At 34.1% G+C, this 21,250-nt stretch overlaps 1 protein-coding gene across 2 annotated transcripts in view; it reads left to right on the plus strand.

Moving 5' to 3' along the window:
• The window catches only part of LOC150092420 (ubiquitin carboxyl-terminal hydrolase 20-like), a 416,458-nt gene extending 395,834 nt beyond the window's left edge, over window positions 1–20,624 (plus strand). For both annotated transcript variants that reach the window (XM_090415144.1, XM_090415145.1), the window contains one exon: window positions 16,143–20,624. In XM_090415144.1, the coding sequence (XP_090271270.1) occupies window positions 16,143–16,240 (98 nt within the window). In that variant the 3' untranslated portion in view covers window positions 16,241–20,624. The remainder of the gene's footprint in view (window positions 1–16,142) is intronic.
• The last annotated feature ends 626 nt before the right edge of the window (window positions 20,625–21,250 follow it).

A 21,250-nucleotide genomic window follows, 5' to 3' on the forward strand; every position in this document is an offset into this window, starting at 1 on the left:
CTACTGGCTTCCTCTGGCTGTTAGTAAGGGCCCAACACTCATAGCCATAGGTCATTTTACTCTATAATCACATGATACAGCATCTTCTTAGTTTTTCTTTAAGACTTTATAACTCTATAAAATACCATTAATGGTGCTAAAATTGCTTATTCCTATCTTGTCCAAAATGTTATGTCCATTTCATGTTGGCCAGATTTATCCATCATAGAGACCAGATATTTCAAGGCATCCACTGTATGGTTCTCACCTCTAACTCAAGATCTGTTGCACTATCATCTACTAGGTATTTGGTTCTTAACATATTGACTTTCAGGACCCAGCATTTATATCTATCCATACATATAAACACTGGATTTATATGTATGGATACATACACATAAACAATTTTTCTCATCTTATATTCCACATCCTCCTTGTCCTGTGTGAGGATCACCTGATCAGTGAAAAGAAACGAATGTAGGACTTGTTTTCCTTTTGGTGTACCCAGGGCTCAACATACTATGGAAATCCCTATTGGCCACCAAAAATAAATAAATAAATAAATAAAAATAAAAAAAATAGACCCCAATTTTTGTAATAATATGTTCCAATAAGTCAATAGGAGTTCCACACATTCCAGTCTGAAGATTCTCATCATATAACAAAATATACTCACCATGGGCAAGTGGGTGTGCATATTTCTCGAGCCTTGAGTACACTTGTTCCACAGCATTGCCTGTTCCAATCCTTCAAAGCTGTATCCAAGTAGATATACAGCTGGCATAATCTGATATACAACATCCCTACTAATAATAAATTCCTCTGAAAGTTTGGCCAATCTTTATAGAAGACTTAGATCCCTGGTACCCATATCTACTTTTCCTTCATCTATTCTTGCTGTTTTCAATATCTGCCACATTGTTTTCCTTGGGACAGTATCATAAGCTTTCTCCAGATCTACAAAACTCATGAATCTTTATTCTTAGCAACCATTTTTGGGAGAGTAGTCAATAAGGAATGTCAGTTGTCATATCCATGCAGGATCTTCCAGCTGTAAAACCAGACTGTTCCTTTAATATTATTTGGGATATCTTAAATTCAGTTCTGCATGTCGTAGTTCAATGATATCTTTCTAACTGAATACATGATGCTTATTCCTCTATTTTTAGGGTCTTTCTTATTACCCTTCTTACAGATATGTATGACAAGTTCCATTCATAATGGATATCCTCACATTGAATATCACTATTAAGACTTGTAATGCTTTACAACTACAACCATACTTGAATATCTCTATTATTCTTCTACCAGGATCAGCCACTTTCCATTCTTTGATGCATGAACATCTTGCATCATTTCTTTTAGTATCACTTCAAATATCCTTTTTCCTGACAACAGCATCTCACCTTCTTGATGTTTTGTCTTATCCTTAAAAATATCTCTTAAAATCTTGAAAATAAATGATATTAAGTCCTTCTCAAGATCTATAAGGGGGCCTGTACCTGTCACACAAATCGCCAGGCCACAACAACATGACTGTGTTCAGTTTCATTGCACTTTCATTCCCAGACTTCTTTAACTTTAATAATCATCCTTTTCACTTGCCACTTAATATTTTACTCTTGCCTATTATGAAGAGTTTTGGTGCTTAACTATCTCTTATATGCTTTCTTCTATCTTCTCCTTCACTTGTTGACTCATCCATTGTATATTTCCTCTTCTTATCTTCTCCAAGGACCTGTTTAGCAGCCTCGTGTACATGTTTCTTTAAATAATCATACAACTCGATGTAGATCCCTTTATGGTTAAATGCAGTTTCTGCTAAAGATGTCATTTATATAAATATAAATCCCATATAGTATCATCATGTGAGGTATTTGGCCTTCCAGATCTAAGGACATACAATCTTACTTATTACCGTATAATGATCTGTCACATTTAACCTCCGTATGATATATCTGCTATTTAGTGACATGAGGTTATCTTTTTTTTTTTTTCAAGTGACTGCTGATTTTAAATAAATAAATAAAAGGAAAGGATAACTTATAATCTTATATATGTAAATATTTCCTAAATATATAGTGACAATGCATTATTTCTTTACTAATGTTACATTTAAAAGAAATCTTTGTATAAGTTCAGCCTTTTGCAAACTGTTTAATTGTGATCTTTATTTGTAAAAAGGATTCACCTCTAATTTAGTTTTTTTTTTAAATTTCTGTAACTTAAAAAATCCTCTAAGAATATACAGGGTCAGCCTAAAAGAAATAGACAGTTTAAATGCTTTATAAATTGAAATTTGCTTGTTACATCAGAAAGCATTTAGTACTGTTTTATAGAAAAAGTCCTCAAGTTTACGACCTCTGCTTTTCGTTTGTCTTCGTGACGTCAGCATCATGTGAGCGCCCTTGATGTAAGTCGAGCAGTATGGCCGCTAGCCAGGTGGAGAAGGCTTTCTGCGTGGTTGAATTTGCAAAAACAAATTCTGTTACTGTTGTGCAGCGTTGTTTTACAACACGGTATGGCAAACAACCACCCACAAGGCAGTCAATCTATGATTGGAGCAAGAAATTTAAGGAAACTGGTTGTCTGTGCAAGGGGAAAAGTCCTGGGAGATCACCTGAATCCTAGGAAACAGTGACTCGTGTTCATGAGACTTACACACGCAGCCTGAAGAAGTTGACAACACGTGCAAGTTTAGAACTTCAAGTTCCACGAAAGACTGTGTGGAATATCTTGCGTAAACGTTTAAGAATGTTACCTTACCGGTTGCAATTATTGCAGAACCTCAGTGAAAACGGCAAAATCCTCCTTCACTCATTCTGTATGGGCATGCAGCAACAGAGTGAAGAAAGTGATGATTTCTTTGACTGGCTAATTTTTGGTGACGAATCAACTTTCCACATTAGTGGTACAGTGAACAAACACAATGTTCATATATGGGGAACTGAAAACCAGAGAGCTGTAGTGGAGCATGTGAGGGATTCACTCAAAGTGAATGTTTTTCACTGTATCCCGTAAAAAAGGTATATGGACCATTCTTTTTCCATGGAATAACTTACCTAGACATGTTACGTGAGTGGCTGATGCCTCAACTACAAGAAGACAATGACAATTTCATATTTGTCCAAGATGGTGCTCCGCCGCACTGGCACCTTGAAGTTAGAAATTACCTGGATGAAAATTTGCCTCGGTATTGGATTGGACGTTCAACCGCCCAGAACATGGCTCTTACATGTTGTCCACCAAGAGGTCTGGATTTAACGGCCTGTGACTACTTCTTATGGGGGTACATAAAGGACAGAGTTTTTGTTCCTCCCCTCCCTACAAGTGTGGATGATCTTGAACAATGCATCACAGTAGCTGCTGTAACTGTTGACATGGAAATGCTGAGAAGTGTTTGGGAAGAACTGGACTAACGCATTGATATTTGTTGTGTTACAAAAGGGTCACACATAGAACACTTATAACTTACCCATGTAAACTTCAGGACGTATTCTTTAAACCATGTAAGTATTTCAGCCATGCTATTAAAACTCTTCTTTCTGTAAAACTTTGAAAAGTGTCTATTTCTTTTAGGCTAACCCTGTAGATTGAACTTTTTGACAATGTTTTCACACTATTAAAGAACTGTGGCCTTGTTTACAACAAGCAATGGTTTTGCTTTCATCTTGCCATGTTGTTTGTCTCAACAGAGATTAAAATGGAATACATTCTGAAAGTTGGAAGTTTAGGAGAGAAATATAGTTAAAAGGATTTCTGGAACCATAAAGGTGGTAAAGAGCATTATGTGGGAAACAGTTATCCCAAAATTTAACTTATTCTAGATAAATGCTGTAAAGTCGAAAGAGATGAAGACTAAAATGTCTTCAAGTATAAGAAAGGAGTTTCCACGAGAAAATGGGAACTTTAAAATTAATTTTATATTTTAAGGAAACAGAAAAGGAACTGATATGCTAAAGAAGAATTACATCCTTTCTTAAGAAAAGTTGTGGAAATTATTTTTTTCCTTTCCAAGAAAAAACAGGTACAAGTAATTATATTTTAATGCTCATTGTTGACAGCCAAAAAAACTGTGTTATTAATTTTAAAATTAACTATCATTTTTGTGTTTTCTATCAAATCCTGTGATCTTGAAGAGAAGAAACTTTGCGTGATATTTATGTTCTTTATGTGTGATGTTAAGTTTATGAGTCTTTTTTTCCTCTCTCTTTAGGAGATAAGTTTAATTTATGATGCAGATTTATATATAGCGCTTGCAAATCATAGCATTTTACAGCAGTACCTAAAATTTACGTTATTATTTGGTTGTAAGTAAAGATATTAATTTTGAATTTTCTTTGTTCTCATTCAATCTCTTAAGTTAACTTATTTTTTAATTTAAAAAAATTACAGATCTAGATCTGATATTAACTGAAAGGTTAATAAATAAACCACTCTGGTATATAATCACAGAAAACACAAAAACAGCTTCATGGAACACTTGCACATCTTCACTCTGTTGCTATTCTCACCTGTCTCGCAATCACTTGATCATTTATGAATTTCGTACCTCTAGTTGGTTGAGTCTATGTAAACTTATGTATATCTTTGTGTTGATAATATTCATTTAACACCTAACACCTCTCATTTTCACACTCCTGAATCAACCTGTGTCTGTTGTCATCAACATGGTCTTCTCCATAACATCCCACCACACAGTGATAATCACCCTGCCTGGCTCCACCATTGAAGTTTCCTAATGCTATTAATTCCTTACTTCCACCTACTGATTCAAATATTTTATTGAGCTCTTCAAAATGCAGTTGACCCTTGAATAATACAGGGGTCAGAGGCACCCGCACCGTGTTGTTCGAATCACATATAACTTGTGACTCCCAAATATCCTACTGTTAACTGGAATTCTTACCAATAACAAACAGTTGATTAACACATTTTATATGGTATATATGTATTATATACTATATTTTTACAATAAAGTAACCTAGAGAAAATACATTTACAGTAATGTACTGTACTTATCGATACCATAAGTTCAAGTCATCTGTTTACAAGATGAATTGTCTGTCTGTCAGTACCTACATAGATATTGTTTTATATGATGCAAAACACCGTAGATGTTTTACATATTAGTAACACTGCATATCAAAAATGAAAAGATAATGTGAAAAAGAAATTATTCATATTTATTTATAGGTATAACAATTCATGCATTGATAACAAAGCAGCATCGATTGCTTTATGGTAGCCTAACATAATCGATAAATTGCTTCACAGTAGCCTAGTCTATATACTAATGAATGAATCATAATGCAAATTAATTAATTTAACTTCCAAACTCCAATCCTCCCCCCCTTTATTTTATTATTTTTTTTTTTTCCCAAAATTGGTCTGTTATTTTCCAGACTTTTCATCACTTCTATATTTTCTATGTTTAAATGCCTTCTGGGTTTTGTCATTTCAACTGTGTAAGCACTTATTTTGTTGTTTGTTTTTTTGTCCATCTATACACACCATTCCAGGACTTGGGCTGAACCTATTTTACCAAATTTGGTATTTGAGTACTTGTAAAGATTTATTCCGCTCATCATCGTCATCATCAAATTCCTGATATAGTATGCCCACACTTTAGAGAGTTGTCATTTGGTCAGTACCGAGAAGAGTCAATTCATGTTGAAGGGGAGAAAGAAATAAGGCGATGTACGAATTGGTCACCAACACACGAAATCACGTGCTTTGAAAAAATTTTCAAACTGTTATACAAGTAAAATAGTTACCACTTTATAAACTACAGTGATCGTAAAAGAGAAGTTAATTTTATGACATGTAATAATAAACACTCATTCCACAATACGGATTGATTACCTATTATCAGAATAGATTCTCCATGCACAGAAGTGTCTAAGGGTCTCGTATCTGTGCATGTACTCTATACCCTCAAGGGATGTACAGGATGTGATAGTACTACAGGAAAAATTTACACCATTACTAACTTCCTATCTACAATTTTCCTCCAAATCAGTCTGTTACCTGTCAAGAGTCCAATATTATCAGGTCTTATATTTCTGTCTTCTAAGGCACTTTTTACTGTATCGATCAGTGGCGGCCCATACATAAGCACTGCGACACTGCAGCACCCTCAATGAAAAAATTAAATTTTGTTTGTGTTTATAAATAATAACAATGCTTACAACATTATATAAATGCAGTACAACATGTTAAAGGTTGCACCTTATGTTTTGACATTGATCGAATAGTTAATAATTGGAATTGTTCGATTAGCGCTTTAGATTACAAAAAAACAAATGCACTGCGATCTAACGCCAATATTCGTTTCCTCTTGTCATTGCATGTTATGTCATTCCCAACTGTAACTGCTCAAACAGCAGGGTATTTTTAGTATACTTAAGTGCCTTATTTCTGTGAGATATGAAATTTTATTATTGGTGCATGTGTGTGGTGAACTATTTTTTGTAAATCTTATTTTATTTTGTTAACATAACATATAATTATTTATTTATTATAGATACAAGGTTGAATTATGACAAGTGTCACTGTTGAAAATATGAAAAGAATTATATATTTTCTATTATCGTTACATGAAACAAATGCAATGCAATCTAACGCTGATATTTATTTGTTCTTGTCATTGCACGTTACGTCATTCCGAACTGTAACTGCTCAAACGGCAGTGTATTTTTAGTATACTTACTCATCTTATTTCTGTGAGATATGAAACGTTTATTATTGGTGCATGTGTGTGGTGAACTATTTTTTGTAAATCTTATTTCATTTTGTTAAAATAACATATAATTATTTTATATGTTATTTTAACATATAAAATAATATGTTAAAAACGAGGATATTAGGAAAGAACCTCGTTTTTAATATCATATTGTCATTGATGCCATATGTTCATGCCTATAATCTTTCTCAGGACTCTCATATCTGCAGTCTCTAGTCTTTGGTCAAGTGTTTTACTTCTGACCCAGCTCTCAGATTCATAAATTAAAATCGGTTGGATCACTGTCTTGTATATACAGCTAATTTAGTGTTTTGACTAATTTCTCTCTTATGCCATATAAATTTATTCAGTTGACTTCCTACCATACCAGCTTTGTTGGTTCTGTTGTCTATTTCCATATTTAATTTAGCATCTTCACTAAAAATCGTGCCTAAGTAGCTGAAATGTTTTACTCTATAGGTTCTCCATTCACACAATGCAGTTGACATTTTCAATGCTTCAGCCTATTTTCATTGTCTTTGTCTTGTTATTGCTGACCTTCATACCATATCTATTACAACAGTTATTCAATTTAGTCAGGGAATCTTGCAGACATGTAATGGATTTATTTAGCAGTATAACATCATCTGCATAAAACAAAAAGCTGACATTAACATCTCCAATTTTGATATCATGTTTAATACAACTTTCCTTCATAATGTGATCCACATAGATAATGAATAACAGAGGGGATAATGTACATCCTTGTTTCACTCCAGATTTAACATTAAACCATCTTCCTGTACTTCCTTCAATTCTAACTGCTGAATTACAACTCAAATAAAGACTAAGTATTGCTTGTAATGCCCCATTAGCACCATATAACTGTAGCGTTTTGAATAGCTTCTCTCTTGGCACCTTGTCATATACCTTTTCCAGATCTTCAAAACTTAAATACAGATCTTTGTTATATTCCCATGATTTCTCAACTATCTGTCATAAAGTGAAAATCTGATCCTGGCAGCCTCTATTTGGCCTGAATCCAGCTTGTTCTTCACCAAGCTTCTCTTCCACAATCCTTCTCAACCATTTCTCAAGTATACTTGCATATATCTTACCAGGAACACTCAGTAATGAAATGCCTCTGTAATTCTCACATTCAGTTTTATTTCCCTTTTTATATATGGGTACTATGAGAGCTCTACTCCAATCATCGGGAATTCGTCCCTCTGTCCAGGCTTTCTGAACTATGCAGTGCAGCCACTGTAAGACTCTTATACCACCATACTTCAGCATTTCTGGTCGAATATCATCTACTCCTGCTGCCTTTCCACATGTCAAGCCTTTGATGGCTTTTTCTACTTCAAGTACGGATATGTATTCCTGACTATGCCTGTTGAGTGTTTTTTAACCACTGTGCTATCACTGCTTTTTTCATTTAGCAATTTTTCAAAGTAATTACTCCATACTTCATGGATATCTTTTTCTCCCATTTTCATGTCACCTTTATCATCCCTAACACTTCTTTTACAGCACTCTTTCCACCATTTCTAAGCTTCTTCAGCAACCTCCAGAATATTTTGCCACCTTCTTGATATTTATTTTCTATGTTCTTGCCGAAGTCTTCCCATGACTTTTGTTTAGCTAGTTTTACACAGTATTTAGCTTTCTTACATTTGCCTCTGTATTCTCTAAGAGCACAAGCTGACTTATTTGCCAGGAAATTTTGATATGTTTTTTTCTTTTCTGATTGCAGACAACCTCACCACATGCCTCTCTTTGGCTGAATCAGTGTTTTCTTCACTGAATCTCCAAATTTTGGTTCCTGTTCTCAAACTCTTTCATTTTTTCTTCAATAATATTTGTGTATTTTATTCTACAGTTCACATCTGAGAGCTGCTCAACTTTTATTCTCTTTAAAACTTTCTTACATATCATTCTTTTCAATATGAAATTCAATTTTATCCTGCTCAAGACTAAATGGTGATCACTTTCAATTTCAAATCATCTGTACACTCTGGTGTCCTGCATCAGTGGGAAAACATCACTATCAACCATAACATAGTCAATAAGATGCTTTTCTTATTCCTTGCCTCTTCTCTCCATGTGAATTTGTGCATATTTTTATGTTGGAACATGGTGTTAGTAATAACCAGTCCATGTCGTGAGCAGAAATCCAACAGGTATTTGCCATTATTATTGGCTTTGCTCTTTTCTCCAAATTTTCCCAAAACATTTTTGTATGTCTGACAATCACTTCCTACTCTGCTATTTAGATCCCCAACAAGGACCAACTTTTCCTTTTTCATTGTGTCAGTAGCTTTCTCCAGAGCCTCAAAAAATTCCTCTACTTCTACCTTAGTAGAACCTTATGTGGGACCATAGCCACAAATAAGTCTCATTGTCCAGTTCCCCATTTTCATATTTGCCCACATCATTCTACTTGAGACTGCCTGCTATTCAAGAAGATTAGCCAAGTATTTAGTGTTGAATCCTATGGCTAATCCTTTTTTTGTGGCTATTGCTACTCCATTTATTGAGCTCTTGTGGTGTTTCTTTCACCAGACTTTTTTCAGATGCACAAAAGTATGCATTATATATTAAATCTATATACTGCAGTAACTCCACTCTGGTTGGTTGGAATTGAATAAAATTTGATATTGATATGCTAGAATTTTTATAGAATGTAGAATGTGTAGAATGGTTAAATTAATAATTCTTTACCAGTTGAATGATGGAATTTAATGAGATCTGGTATCATATCGTTATTAAAATTTATGAAATTGTTTTAGTTGTGGGAAAGTTAGTCATAGCAGAATTATGTATATAGAATACAAGAAAAAAACTGGTTGTGAAATAAACACTAACTTTTAACATACTCAGACTTTTACAAAAGTACCACCACTCAACAAAGTTCTTTGAATAACAGATTTGCAGGCATCAAGGTAATTTTTCCAAATATGAAAAATACCAATTAAAAATTCAGCATATCAGTATGATGCATATAGCATGGTTACAATAAACTTTAATTCTGTAGTTAATAATGGGAGATTCCACTGGGTAGTGATTTTCACGATATCTCAACATAATAAAATGTTTTGTATAGCAAACTTCTTAACAATAAGTGTAGTGAAAAATGTAAATTTTTAATAACTAATTTTATTTTTATATGAAGTAAATGTAAAATATTACTGAATATTGCAAATGTTTAAATGTACCACATCGATATGTCATAAATTGCTGTTTATAAAAAAGGGGGAGGGGATACTAGTATACCATACAATTGAGTACCATCCCCCAAAAAAAAAGCACTGGATATTGCTAAACCAAAAATAACATGACTACAATATGCAGAAAAAGGTTTCTATGCTCATTTGTTTTTGTGATGAATATCACTATACAAGAACGTGATGACAAAGTCTGCCTTTTCAATATTTCCTTACTTGTTAATTTGCACATCTGTTTTGCTTCTCTCACTTCCCATTCTGTTTGACTATACCTCATTAAATTAGCTCTTCTTTTTTTCTTTCTTTCTTGAATATTCAAATATTGCACGAGATGTACATGCTGTCTACAGCGTCTTGTAGACAGCATCTATAATGTAGATGCTGTCAGAAAACATGCCACACAGTCACATATGGAATACCAATTTTTCAGGACACCTGTCTGGTTGACTTTCCAGGGTTTCTCTAGAAACTTGACTGAACTTCTTCCACAACAGCATTGTCAGCACGTGACCTTGGATGACACACAGAACAGCCCATTTCTATAAAATTCTTGTGCAACATGTAGATCCTGTGCCTACTAAGAGATTCTTTGCCGTACTGCATGTGGAAATTCCTCTGAACTTGTATTGCAGACTTTGTTTTCTCAAATCAAAACACACGTGCTCACTCTGCACCATCGAAAGTCACCATTTTCAAATGCTGTCATTTGGTAATAAAGTTACGTGACCAAAATTCGTCTCTATTGAGCGTATTTTGATTCACATCTGTTTTCTTTCTCTCCCTTATATTTGCTAATCCTTCTGACAGGTCACATATTCATACCTTTTAGTAATTTAAATATAACAACAAACTAAACAAGATTCTTCTTAATTATTGTTTTCTAATACAGTAGCAAACAAATTAATCCAAAAAAGCCAAATTTTCATCTAGTTTTGGTTTAATTCATTATTTTGGGTTGAGTGCTGCATGTTTTAACGGTTTCTACAATGTGTATTAATAGTGTTCTGCATTTTTAATAGCATAAACAAGTTGATATTCATAGTGTTTTATTCCTTAGTGTTTCTGTAAAATAGATACATCTCCAAGAAAGCATTCAAAAATATATACTCTTTCTCTGTACGCATCGATGATACAAAGACATTGCCAATGAGTATGGTGTTGGTTTGGGTACTGTTAATATGATTTTAAAGAGGTTTAGGGAGACAGGTACCTTTTTTCCTGACAAAAGGAAAATGTGTGCGAAAAAGTAAAACTGCACTTACTCAAGATCGTTTACTATCAGGAAAAGCAAAATGAATCCAAGATTCTGTATGCTTAAATAGACTTGACAGCATGGGATTAATGTTTCTGACATGACAGTCCATAAGATTGTTGGGAGCAAAGAGGACTGTTCACAGACTAAAAAATAAATTAAAGATGCCAAGAAGTTATATTCTTGGTTTAATCCTTTATCCAAGTGTAAGCAAACAAACATTGCATGTGAAGTCATTCACGACTGGGCAACTTGTATATAGAGGCTGATGACTTCACATCGGCAAGCCTTTGAGTGACCTGGGCTCATTCTAACTGATCATTATGTGTCATTACATACTGTGTAATTCACCGTACACAACCCTAATTGCCTTCACCACATCCAATTTAAAATAAGGATTCCGATCCAAAAACAATTCATAAAGTGAGAACTACCTGCTAGAGTGTTCAGAATAGACTTCTTTATTTGAACATACTATGCTGAAGCATAAAAATGTTCATAAATACACACTGCAAAACAAACATAAAAAAAAGTTATCTTCTTATGTTATTGTTGATAGAGAGAGATCTTCAGATTAGTCCAAGATACAAGGATCGCATGGTACAGGAAGTGATCACTACATAGTGTTGAGCAGGATAGAAATGCATACCTCATTGAAAAGGAAAGAAAAAAAAATGTGTACCAAAGTTTTGAAAGAATCCAAGTTGAACAATCCTCAGATGTACGCTTGTTGACTCAGATATACAAATACCATTGAGATAAAAGTGAAGGAGTTTGAAAACAAGAACTAAATCTTTGAAACAAAAATATTAAACTCCATCAGGTGATAAAGCTGTTATAAAAATTATAGCTCTACACAGGAAATTTAAAGTGAAAGTCAAACCTCTGTATAGAAAGACACCTCTGTATAGCCCCTAAGGAATGCAGAAAACCAACTACAGCTTTTGATCCAGTGTCCAGTCCACACACACATTCTTATGATGTGTACTGTTATTAGGTATCCACCTGAATGCTGAACACAAGAATTGGGTGATAATTTGACTTAGCTGACCAAATTGTATTTTGTATTGTGAAAAACAAAATTATGGCACTGAGACATTGCCTGGTTTAAAAAAAAGGACCCTTGCTTTACTATTTTTGTCAGAACAGGACAAACAGTCAAAAGTCAGCAACAAGAACTAACTCATCCTTAGCAAATTGAAAATAGGCACCATCAGCATCAGAAGAATCATTGGAAAAAGAAGTGGAATTTGTAGAAGCATAAGAGGTTTATATTTGGTTCTACAATTTGTAGAACCAAATATAGTCCTTGTGTTAAAAAATTCTGTTATTGGATGGCTGCTTGTTTGATTATAGTAGGACACTTTGCAACTGCAAGGTACCTGGTAAGTTTAACGAATGTTGCTGGTCTGTGGTGGAACAGATAAAGGATGCCAATTTTGATATTGTCTGTAAGTGGTCATAAGGTTGTATTTCACTAGGAATATTTGTTAATTTTTCAGATGTGCCCCAGATATATGGAATGGCGATAGATTTTGAGTAATCTCTCTCTCTCTCTCTCTGAAGGGGGGGGTGTTGCAGTAAGAGTGTTTTAATATTTTTTGGATTTTGTGGGGATTGCAGCAATTGACTAACAAAGTGTTGAGAATATGGTCATGTTCTGTAGTTAGGGCACTGTTATCAGAACTGATTAATTTTGCCCTGTTATAATATAGGGTTTTTATAATCTCATATTGATGGGGATGGGGGGGTTGACTGCTGATGAATGTATCTACCTGTATGTGGGTGGGTGGGTTTTCTGTAAACAGAGAATGATCCATCAAGCTGGCATCAGAGTAATCAGAGCATATAAGAATGGTTTTTCTTTTCTAAGGTTAACCACATCCTAAGGTGTTGCTTGTTTAGATGTGTTAAGAAATTGTTGAACATATCCAGGCCATGTGGCCAAATGGAGAACACGTCATCTATATAGCATAGCCAGACAGTGGCTGGCATGTAATCAGAGTGTCTAGGAATGGGAGACTATTGTTTTCCTTTTCTAAGGTGAACTGCATCCTAGGGTGTTGATTGTTTAGATGTGTTAAGAAAATGTTGAGCATATCCAGGCCATGTGGCCAAATGGAGAACACATAATCTACATAGCATAGGCAGATAATGGGTTTACGTGAGTCAGAGTTTAAGGCTTTTCTTCAACAATCTCCATGAAGAAGTTGGGTTGGCCAGGAGTGGAGAACCCATGACTCTATCTGTTTGTAGAATTTTCCTTGCCAAACAAAACAGCCTGAGTTTGTGGTGAACTGAAACAGGGCTGAGGTATTTGGAGGAAATATGTCTTGGATGTCTAAGGAGTGGGACATTAGTGAATAAAGAAGAGACATCAAAACTGACTATTATGTCAATATGTTGGAGTGTGAGGTTTTCTTTACTGGCTTTAAAGTGGGCTGAATTTTTTTTTGTGTGTGAAGGTGTGTTTCCAGTATATTGTGTGAGCACTTTGTCTAAATATTAGGCTAGTTTGTATGTGGGTGGATCAGTGCAATCCACAATAGGACGTAATAGCACATTTTGTTTATGGATAGAATTCTGTTCGGAATATGGACTTTCCATTATAAACACTATGTTCCAACATAAAGATGTACATAAATTCACATGATAAGAAGACCAAAGAAATAAAAGCATTGTTGACTATGTTGTCATTGAGCATGAAGATTTGAAGAACATTTGTAAGGGCTTTTGGATGGAAGGCAAGTTAGCCAGTCATGTAGATGTGGCAACCCCCACTCTCATCCTGAAAAACAGCCAGAACACATGCAATTAACAGACACTATACAGTGACCTCATAGTCTTAGTTTCTTTGATTCCAGATAGCAACAATATCGATAGTGATATCTTCACACTGGTTTAGGATAATAGTGTACAAGAGATTTGAAATAAAAAAAAGTGGTCTCCATTTAGTTTTGAGCAGAACAAAATTTAATATCATTATGAAAAGAAAAATATGTACAGGAATGTCAAAAAGAATCAATGTCAAATAGGTTTTAAGGATGAATTATAGATGTACATATACAATAGTATTGAAGAAAAAATGAAAGAGGATTTATTATACAAGAACAAAATCTTGGAGACTCGGGCAAAATCTGAAGAAAACATGAATTCAGTTAGGGAAGCATCTGGTTAAGTTACTTGTAAGGTTAAAAAATCAAATATTCATTAATTAATTCATTAACTAAAAATTAGGCTCCTAAACTTGTTGGCTGTTATTATCTGCAGTACCTCTACACCTGTCCTCTCTCTCTCTCTATTCCCCCCCCCCTGAAAATACTAAATCCTTTAGAACTCTAGGCCAATGCCAGTTACCTTCTTCAGCCTCATTTGCTCATTGTTAGTGCCTGTGTGCACATATTATAGTTTTATGTTCCCAGACGATGGCAATGTAACATTGCCGAAATATTGGAAGGTATTGATTAAAGTTTTTTAATTAATATTTTAGTATACGTTGTCATTTCCTGAAAAATCTAAAGTCGCTTAAGACACAATCTGATATTACATTCAATCCCACAACTGTATTTGCATTTAGATTCTGCATTATCTTAAATACCTACAATTCATCAGCCTGTGTTTTCACATCGGTTCCTGTCACCTCTGCCATAACAGTATCTTCACTTGGACGTTATACTTACAAAGTGGTCACTTAGTAACTCAACAATTTCAATCTGCCTCTGTCACCTCTACCACATCTGCACTCATTAACATTATCCTTTCATAGTCATTCTTTCTCCTACTTGCCAAATAACAAAAATCCCCCAACTAGTTTCTTCTTGTAATTTGATTTTGTCTTACTTACCATGCTAATCACCTTTCTTGTCTGATCCTTGTACAATTCACTCAACTGGTGAACTTTCTCCTTATGTAGCCTCCACAATTTTTTTTTTTTTTCCGGCTCATGTTTAATAATACTACTCATCCATCTAACTCCTACCCAATTTACCCTCCTTACCTTGTATATACAGTGTGAGATGGTTCCTCCAGATACCCCTTGACTATTACCCATGCAGATCTTTATGTCATGATACTGTTTCAAGCTGTCTCTTAAGTGTATTATAATCACCTACATTGTAATTCCACATTACCCCCTTCTCAGCTGGAATTTCCATTTGTTTTGCTGCCTCACAAGTCATGATCACTTTTCCCAATTGGAGGCAATGTAGCCACCTTTAGTTATGGATAGGTCTTCTGATCCTGTAACCAGATCCAACACTCGTACCCCAAGTTCCCTTTGTCACATACTGCTTCAAATAATTATCTCTCATTAAGTCTATAAATTCCATTTCCTTCCTGTCATGTGATCTTTCCTCCCAACCTATGTCTCTGAAGTTGAAGTCTCCATAGTAATTACTTGACTTGCATTCATTGCAAATCTGCTGGTACATGTCTTCCACATCATCTCTGGCACTCCCTAGCCTACAGCAGCAACCAATTTTATATTTTGTCCCATTAGCCTGTCTCACACCAGATTGACCCTGGTCTGCCATCTACCTGACTGGCTCTTAAACTTGTTGGCTGTTGTTATTATCTGCAGTACCTCTACTGCTGTCCTGTCTCCCCCCCCCCCCCCCGAAAATACTAAATCCATCGCATACTATTCTTATAATTGCGTCATCTACTGTTAGCAAGTCTCATTAATACCTAAATTAAAAATGTTGACTGCCTACTGATTTCAAACAAAAAAAAGAAAGTTTGCATTAAAACTAATATTTCAAAAGGAGAAGAAAGTTAGATTTATTTATAATGAAGATGTATTATGTGACTAAGTGGAATGTGTGTGGGAGGGGTGGGGGGAGCAATCTGGTTATACTATTTTTTTTTTTTTCTCTAAAATTGTCCAGCAACTTTTCAAACAACCTTTGTATCTATTGAGAAAAAAAATTAAATAAGTAAAATTAGAATTATTTATTTACAGGAAGAAAAGTGTCTGGAGATGTGTCTAAACCTATGTTGCCATCTGATGACCGGCAGAAAGATACTGAAAATAGGGATGTGGAAATAGAAAAAGAATAATTGTTTCATCTTTTCTGTATTTTTTAATGGAGCAGATTTTCTATTCTCTGACAATCTGTTCAAACTAACGTTTCACTTACCAGTCATTGTATTTATATGTTCTGTAACATAAATCATATTAGGATCAAAGCTGTAAAAATGGATATGGGAGAAACCTTAGTTCAGAACTGAGGCATTTTACCTATAGTTGGACAAAAATGTAATGAATTGAAAAGAGATCAGAATTTTATAGTTTAGTATTGTTAGAATTCTTTCTCAGTTAAATTAATGAAAAAGTATTCCTGAACAAAAGTTTTATTTATTTACAAGTTAAATTTCACTCACAGAAATAATGAAATTTGCAATTTAGCATACTTTTTTTTTTCACTTGGTTACTATAAATTAAAGATGAACTAAAGAAGTAAGTAAGAAGTAATTAAAGAAGTAAGTGTAAGCAAACAAAGTCTGCATGTGAAGTATCTTCATGCGCAAACTGTGCTACTTATATAGAGGCTAATGACTTTACATCAATTGCCTTAATATCCCATAATATAAAGCACACATCCTTTATGGTGTGTATAATACTATGCAACATCATGCTAAAACAACATATATCTCTGATCCAAAGTAATTTAATAATAAGGTAATAATGCCTTTTCCCATATACACTATTTGTATATATGGGAAATATGTGACTTTTGCATTACTTTAACCTTGATATCCTTTCTGGGTATGGTTCCCACTGATGAGACCTTAATAAAGGTAGAAACTGGTCAGGGCAGTGGCCCTTCCTATAATACATAGCATTTGCACAACTCTAAAGCAGTGTTTCTCAAAGGGTGTGCTGCGAAACTGCATTAATGTGTCACAAGAAAAAAAAAGTATTTTTATTAAAACCGGAAAATAAGAGGAAATATAAAATAGGTATTAAATATTTTTGACAGCATTATTTATTAATACAAGAGGAACAAGTGAATTTTAAGTAATACTAACTGGAATGGTTAAAATTAATGAATTAATAATTACATCATTTTTATTATTATGGGGTCGAATTGCATGCAAACACATCCATAATTCTTGATCAAGAGAAAGAAGTTGTTCTCATTTCTTACTTTTAATGTTGGCCAGTGTAGAAAATCTCTGCTTGCACAAGTAGGTTGTCAAAAAGTGTAGTAGTGTAGATAGGACATCTTCTAATAATATTGAGAACTTTTTTTTTCCCCAAATTCCAAAATTGAAGTAGTGTTGTTTCCCTAAACTTGAGCTGAAAAGTTCGATCAGCCTAAAGTTCTGCCAACTCTGTTGCCTCTTTTTAACGATAGATGGTTTGTGTCTGCAGGAGTAACGGCAAAAGAATTGCAGAACCATTCGTATTCATTCACATTGAGGGAAGGAAAGTATTGCTGTAGTTTATCCTCCAAAACCAAGAGATGTTCTGAAATCAAGCAGGAAGTAATCTCCAGATCAATATCAGGTATGAGACGAAACATTTCAAGGTCGTTATTTTCAACTTTTGCCTTCCATATTTTAATTTTTTTTTTTTTTAAGAACACATTCAGCTTGCCACTTCGTGTAAAGAGGTTTTCTTCCTTCCCCTGTACTTGCATTAAGGCTGTTTAAATGTCCAAAAATATTAGCCAGGTATGCAACTTTTGAACACCATGTCTTGTCTTTAATTAGGGGAGCAAATTCAGGTTTCTCTGTAGCAGAAATTTCTAATAAGTCATTCCTCAGTTCATAAAATCTGGATAGTGCCTTGTCTTTGAACAGCCAGTGAATATCGGTGTGAAGGACTAGCATTTGATGACGAGTTCCTGCTTCTTTGAACATGACTTTTAGAAGTCTAGTCTTAATTGATCTAGTTTTAATGTAGTTAGCCATCACAACTACTGAGCCCATTATGCTCCCTAGAGTCTCAGGAATCATTTTATCTACCAAAGCTTCTCAATGTAAAAAACAATGAATGGACCTTACCTTAGGAAAATCTTGCTTTAATCTTGAAACAAAACCTTTAGTTCCACCAGTCAGTGCTGGTACGCCATCAGTGCACACCCAAACATAGCTTATTTTCTTCCAATGTGGTTGTCATAGAATTGTATATGTCTGATCCAGTTGACATAAGAGGTAATTCTGTACATGATAAGAACTGTTCAACAACAACGAAATCACCATCTAAAAATCTTTGTAACTCAGTAGTTGGCAGTTTGGGTATGTCTGTCGACTCATCCATTTGAAGTGAAAATTTTTTACCATCATATACTTTTTTGGCTACTTGTTTCTACATATCAGAAGGCATGTCTTCTATGAGGCAAGAAATAGTACCATTCGATAGAGGGGTACGTTTGATATCTCCCCCTAGACAGCTCTCCTAGCACAGATTTAACTTTCTTTAAAGCAGGTAAAATCAAAGTTTCTGCTATTTCATGTGACTGCATGCTCCTTGTAGTTTTTTCAGCCACCTTATTACTCGCTACTTGTGCCTTTTCTGCAGTTCTTGCTATTTTTTTCCAACTTGACTTGCTTTACCTGAGAAGAGAGCAAACAATTGAAATAGGCTTTATCTTTTGAATGATTGTGTTTAGTGTTAAAGTGTCTCTTCACTTTGCTTGGAACCATACTTTCATTGCTCAATTTTTTGCTGCATACAACACACAGGAACTGGATGATTTTCAGATCCAATGTATGTAAATCCATAACTTAAATAGCAATCGTTATACTTGCACACAGCACCAGATGTTGAATTGGTCTGGGAAGGTGCCTTGACTATTACTTGGTCTGAAGGAATCATTAGTTGTATTTTCACAATGAGCATCTTTACTTTGGCTGCTTAACCTTTGACATTTAACTAAAAACTCCTCCATGTTAAACAAAAATATAAATCAGGGCCACAAAATGTTGAGACTTAATAAACAAATTGCAGAGTAGAGTAAACACACCACTCATTGTTTCGAGTTCAAAGTAACTGAATTTGTGATGAGTGTTGACTCGTATACTCTCTGCTGGCGTTCAAGACATTTCTTGAACTACAATTCACCTAATGGACCTTGGTAGTGGTAACCTCTAGCACAGTGCTGTCACCTACTGTGCCCGTATGCCATAAAATTCCATACATACAGTGAAGCAATGTGCCCACGAGCTAAAAAAAAATTGAGAAACACTGCACTATAGTTACCATTCTCCCTTCTTCAGCCTTCTTTAATATATTGGGGCACTTTTGCTTATTTATACAATTATATTTGTATGAAAACTTTTGCCAGCTTAATATAGAAATAATTATGTAACATTGCTATATTTCGCTGCAAATGCTGAACTAAAGTGCCACCATTTGACTATCAGCAATATGACAATGATTGTGTCATCAAGTACCGAGGACTGTACTGTACTTAGTGTTGTGTAAACTGTAAAATACTGTAAACTTAAGGTTAATTACATGAAATTCTAGCAAAGAACACGGGTGTGCCTTGACATAATTTTGCATTATCAGGTGTACCACAATCTGAAGAAGTTTCAGAACCACTGCCCTAAAAGATGTGTATTTTGTATTATGGAATACTAAGGCAATTGATTTGAAGTCATCATTAGCCTCTGTAAACAAGTAGCCCAGTCATGAAGATACTTCAGGTGCAAACTTTCTTTGCTTATACTTGGACAAAGGATTAAACCAAGAATATAATTTCTTGACATCTCTAATTTATTGAAAAGCCTTGTTAATTCTTATTTATGATACACATACCAACTTTATTAGCTTTTTATTATACAGCTTAAGGATAAAAGGTATCAACATTAAAAGTTTATTTTAGGTCTTTTTTTATATATAAATGGAAATATAAAACATGGGAAGTCAGCATTTAAGTTGCAGATCTTCAATATCTGCAACTTCAGTGCTTTATCGAATTTTGATTTTTACATACTTTAAGAACTAACTTATTGATTCTCAGGGAAGGTATCTCTCAGAATGCACAGTATATTTTAAAGAAAAGTGACATTCAGCACATCTAGAGAGATAAAGATATGATGCTATTTTAAAGAGTAATTAAATAAATAGTAATCTATTTGTTCTTTGACTCCACAAAACTTGTAAATCATTTATAATATTAGTTAATGTAATACATAATTGTATATTACACATTGTCATAATTATCTTAATTGCAAGGTGGTAGTACTGTGCAAAATAATGCTGAATTGTGAATATTGAAAACACTTTTGCTCTTTTAATGTTACAATACACATGCTATAATGCTTTCTGAGAGCTGTCTCACTGTTAAAAGGAAATATATTTTTGCCATTTTGTTCAACTTATTTGTATATATTGTAAAAATATAAAAATTATCTCCCTTACCACAGGATTTTGCACTGTGGTAATTTTGTACCTCAGAAAAGTAAAAGATGCTATATTCATGGCACTAATATAGCTTTTATATTTTGTAATTATATTCAACAAGTTATATTTTCATTGTAGGTATTATAGTTATATCAAATTTGACAATGCATAGCATGTGCTGGTTTTTGTTATGAAGGACTTTTTTTTTTTTAATCTACCTCCTGTGCCACATTCATCATTCTTTCTGTGTATGTATACACACACAACGAAAAACATATGTATACACATATTTGTGTGTATACATATGTATACATATGTATACATATATATATATATATATATATATATATATATATATATATATATATATGCTAAAAAAGCAAATTATTTAAGTCTTTATTCTATATTCTAACAGAGTACAGTGAACTATATATCTTATATCCCCATGACAAAGGAAGGTTAATTATATGGAGGTGAAGGTTGAAGACAGTTAAAAATGTTAAAGATTTGTTAACTTTACATTACTTTCTTAAAAATATATCACTGACCCCCTACCCTTGCAGTGATAGTTATATTAAAAATATCACCATCAATTTCCAGATATGTACCACCAAGGGGTGTTCAGGTTACTCTGACAGTACTACATGATTAAGTTAACATTATTATTAATCTCCTATCAATAATTTTCCTCCAAATCAATCTGTTACTTG

This window comes from Typopeltis vanoorti, chromosome 26 (assembly GCF_054136105.1).
Source record: "Typopeltis vanoorti isolate ZY-2024b chromosome 26, IOZ_Tvanoo_1.0, whole genome shotgun sequence".
Classification (NCBI taxonomy): domain Eukaryota; kingdom Metazoa; phylum Arthropoda; class Arachnida; order Uropygi; family Thelyphonidae; genus Typopeltis; species Typopeltis vanoorti.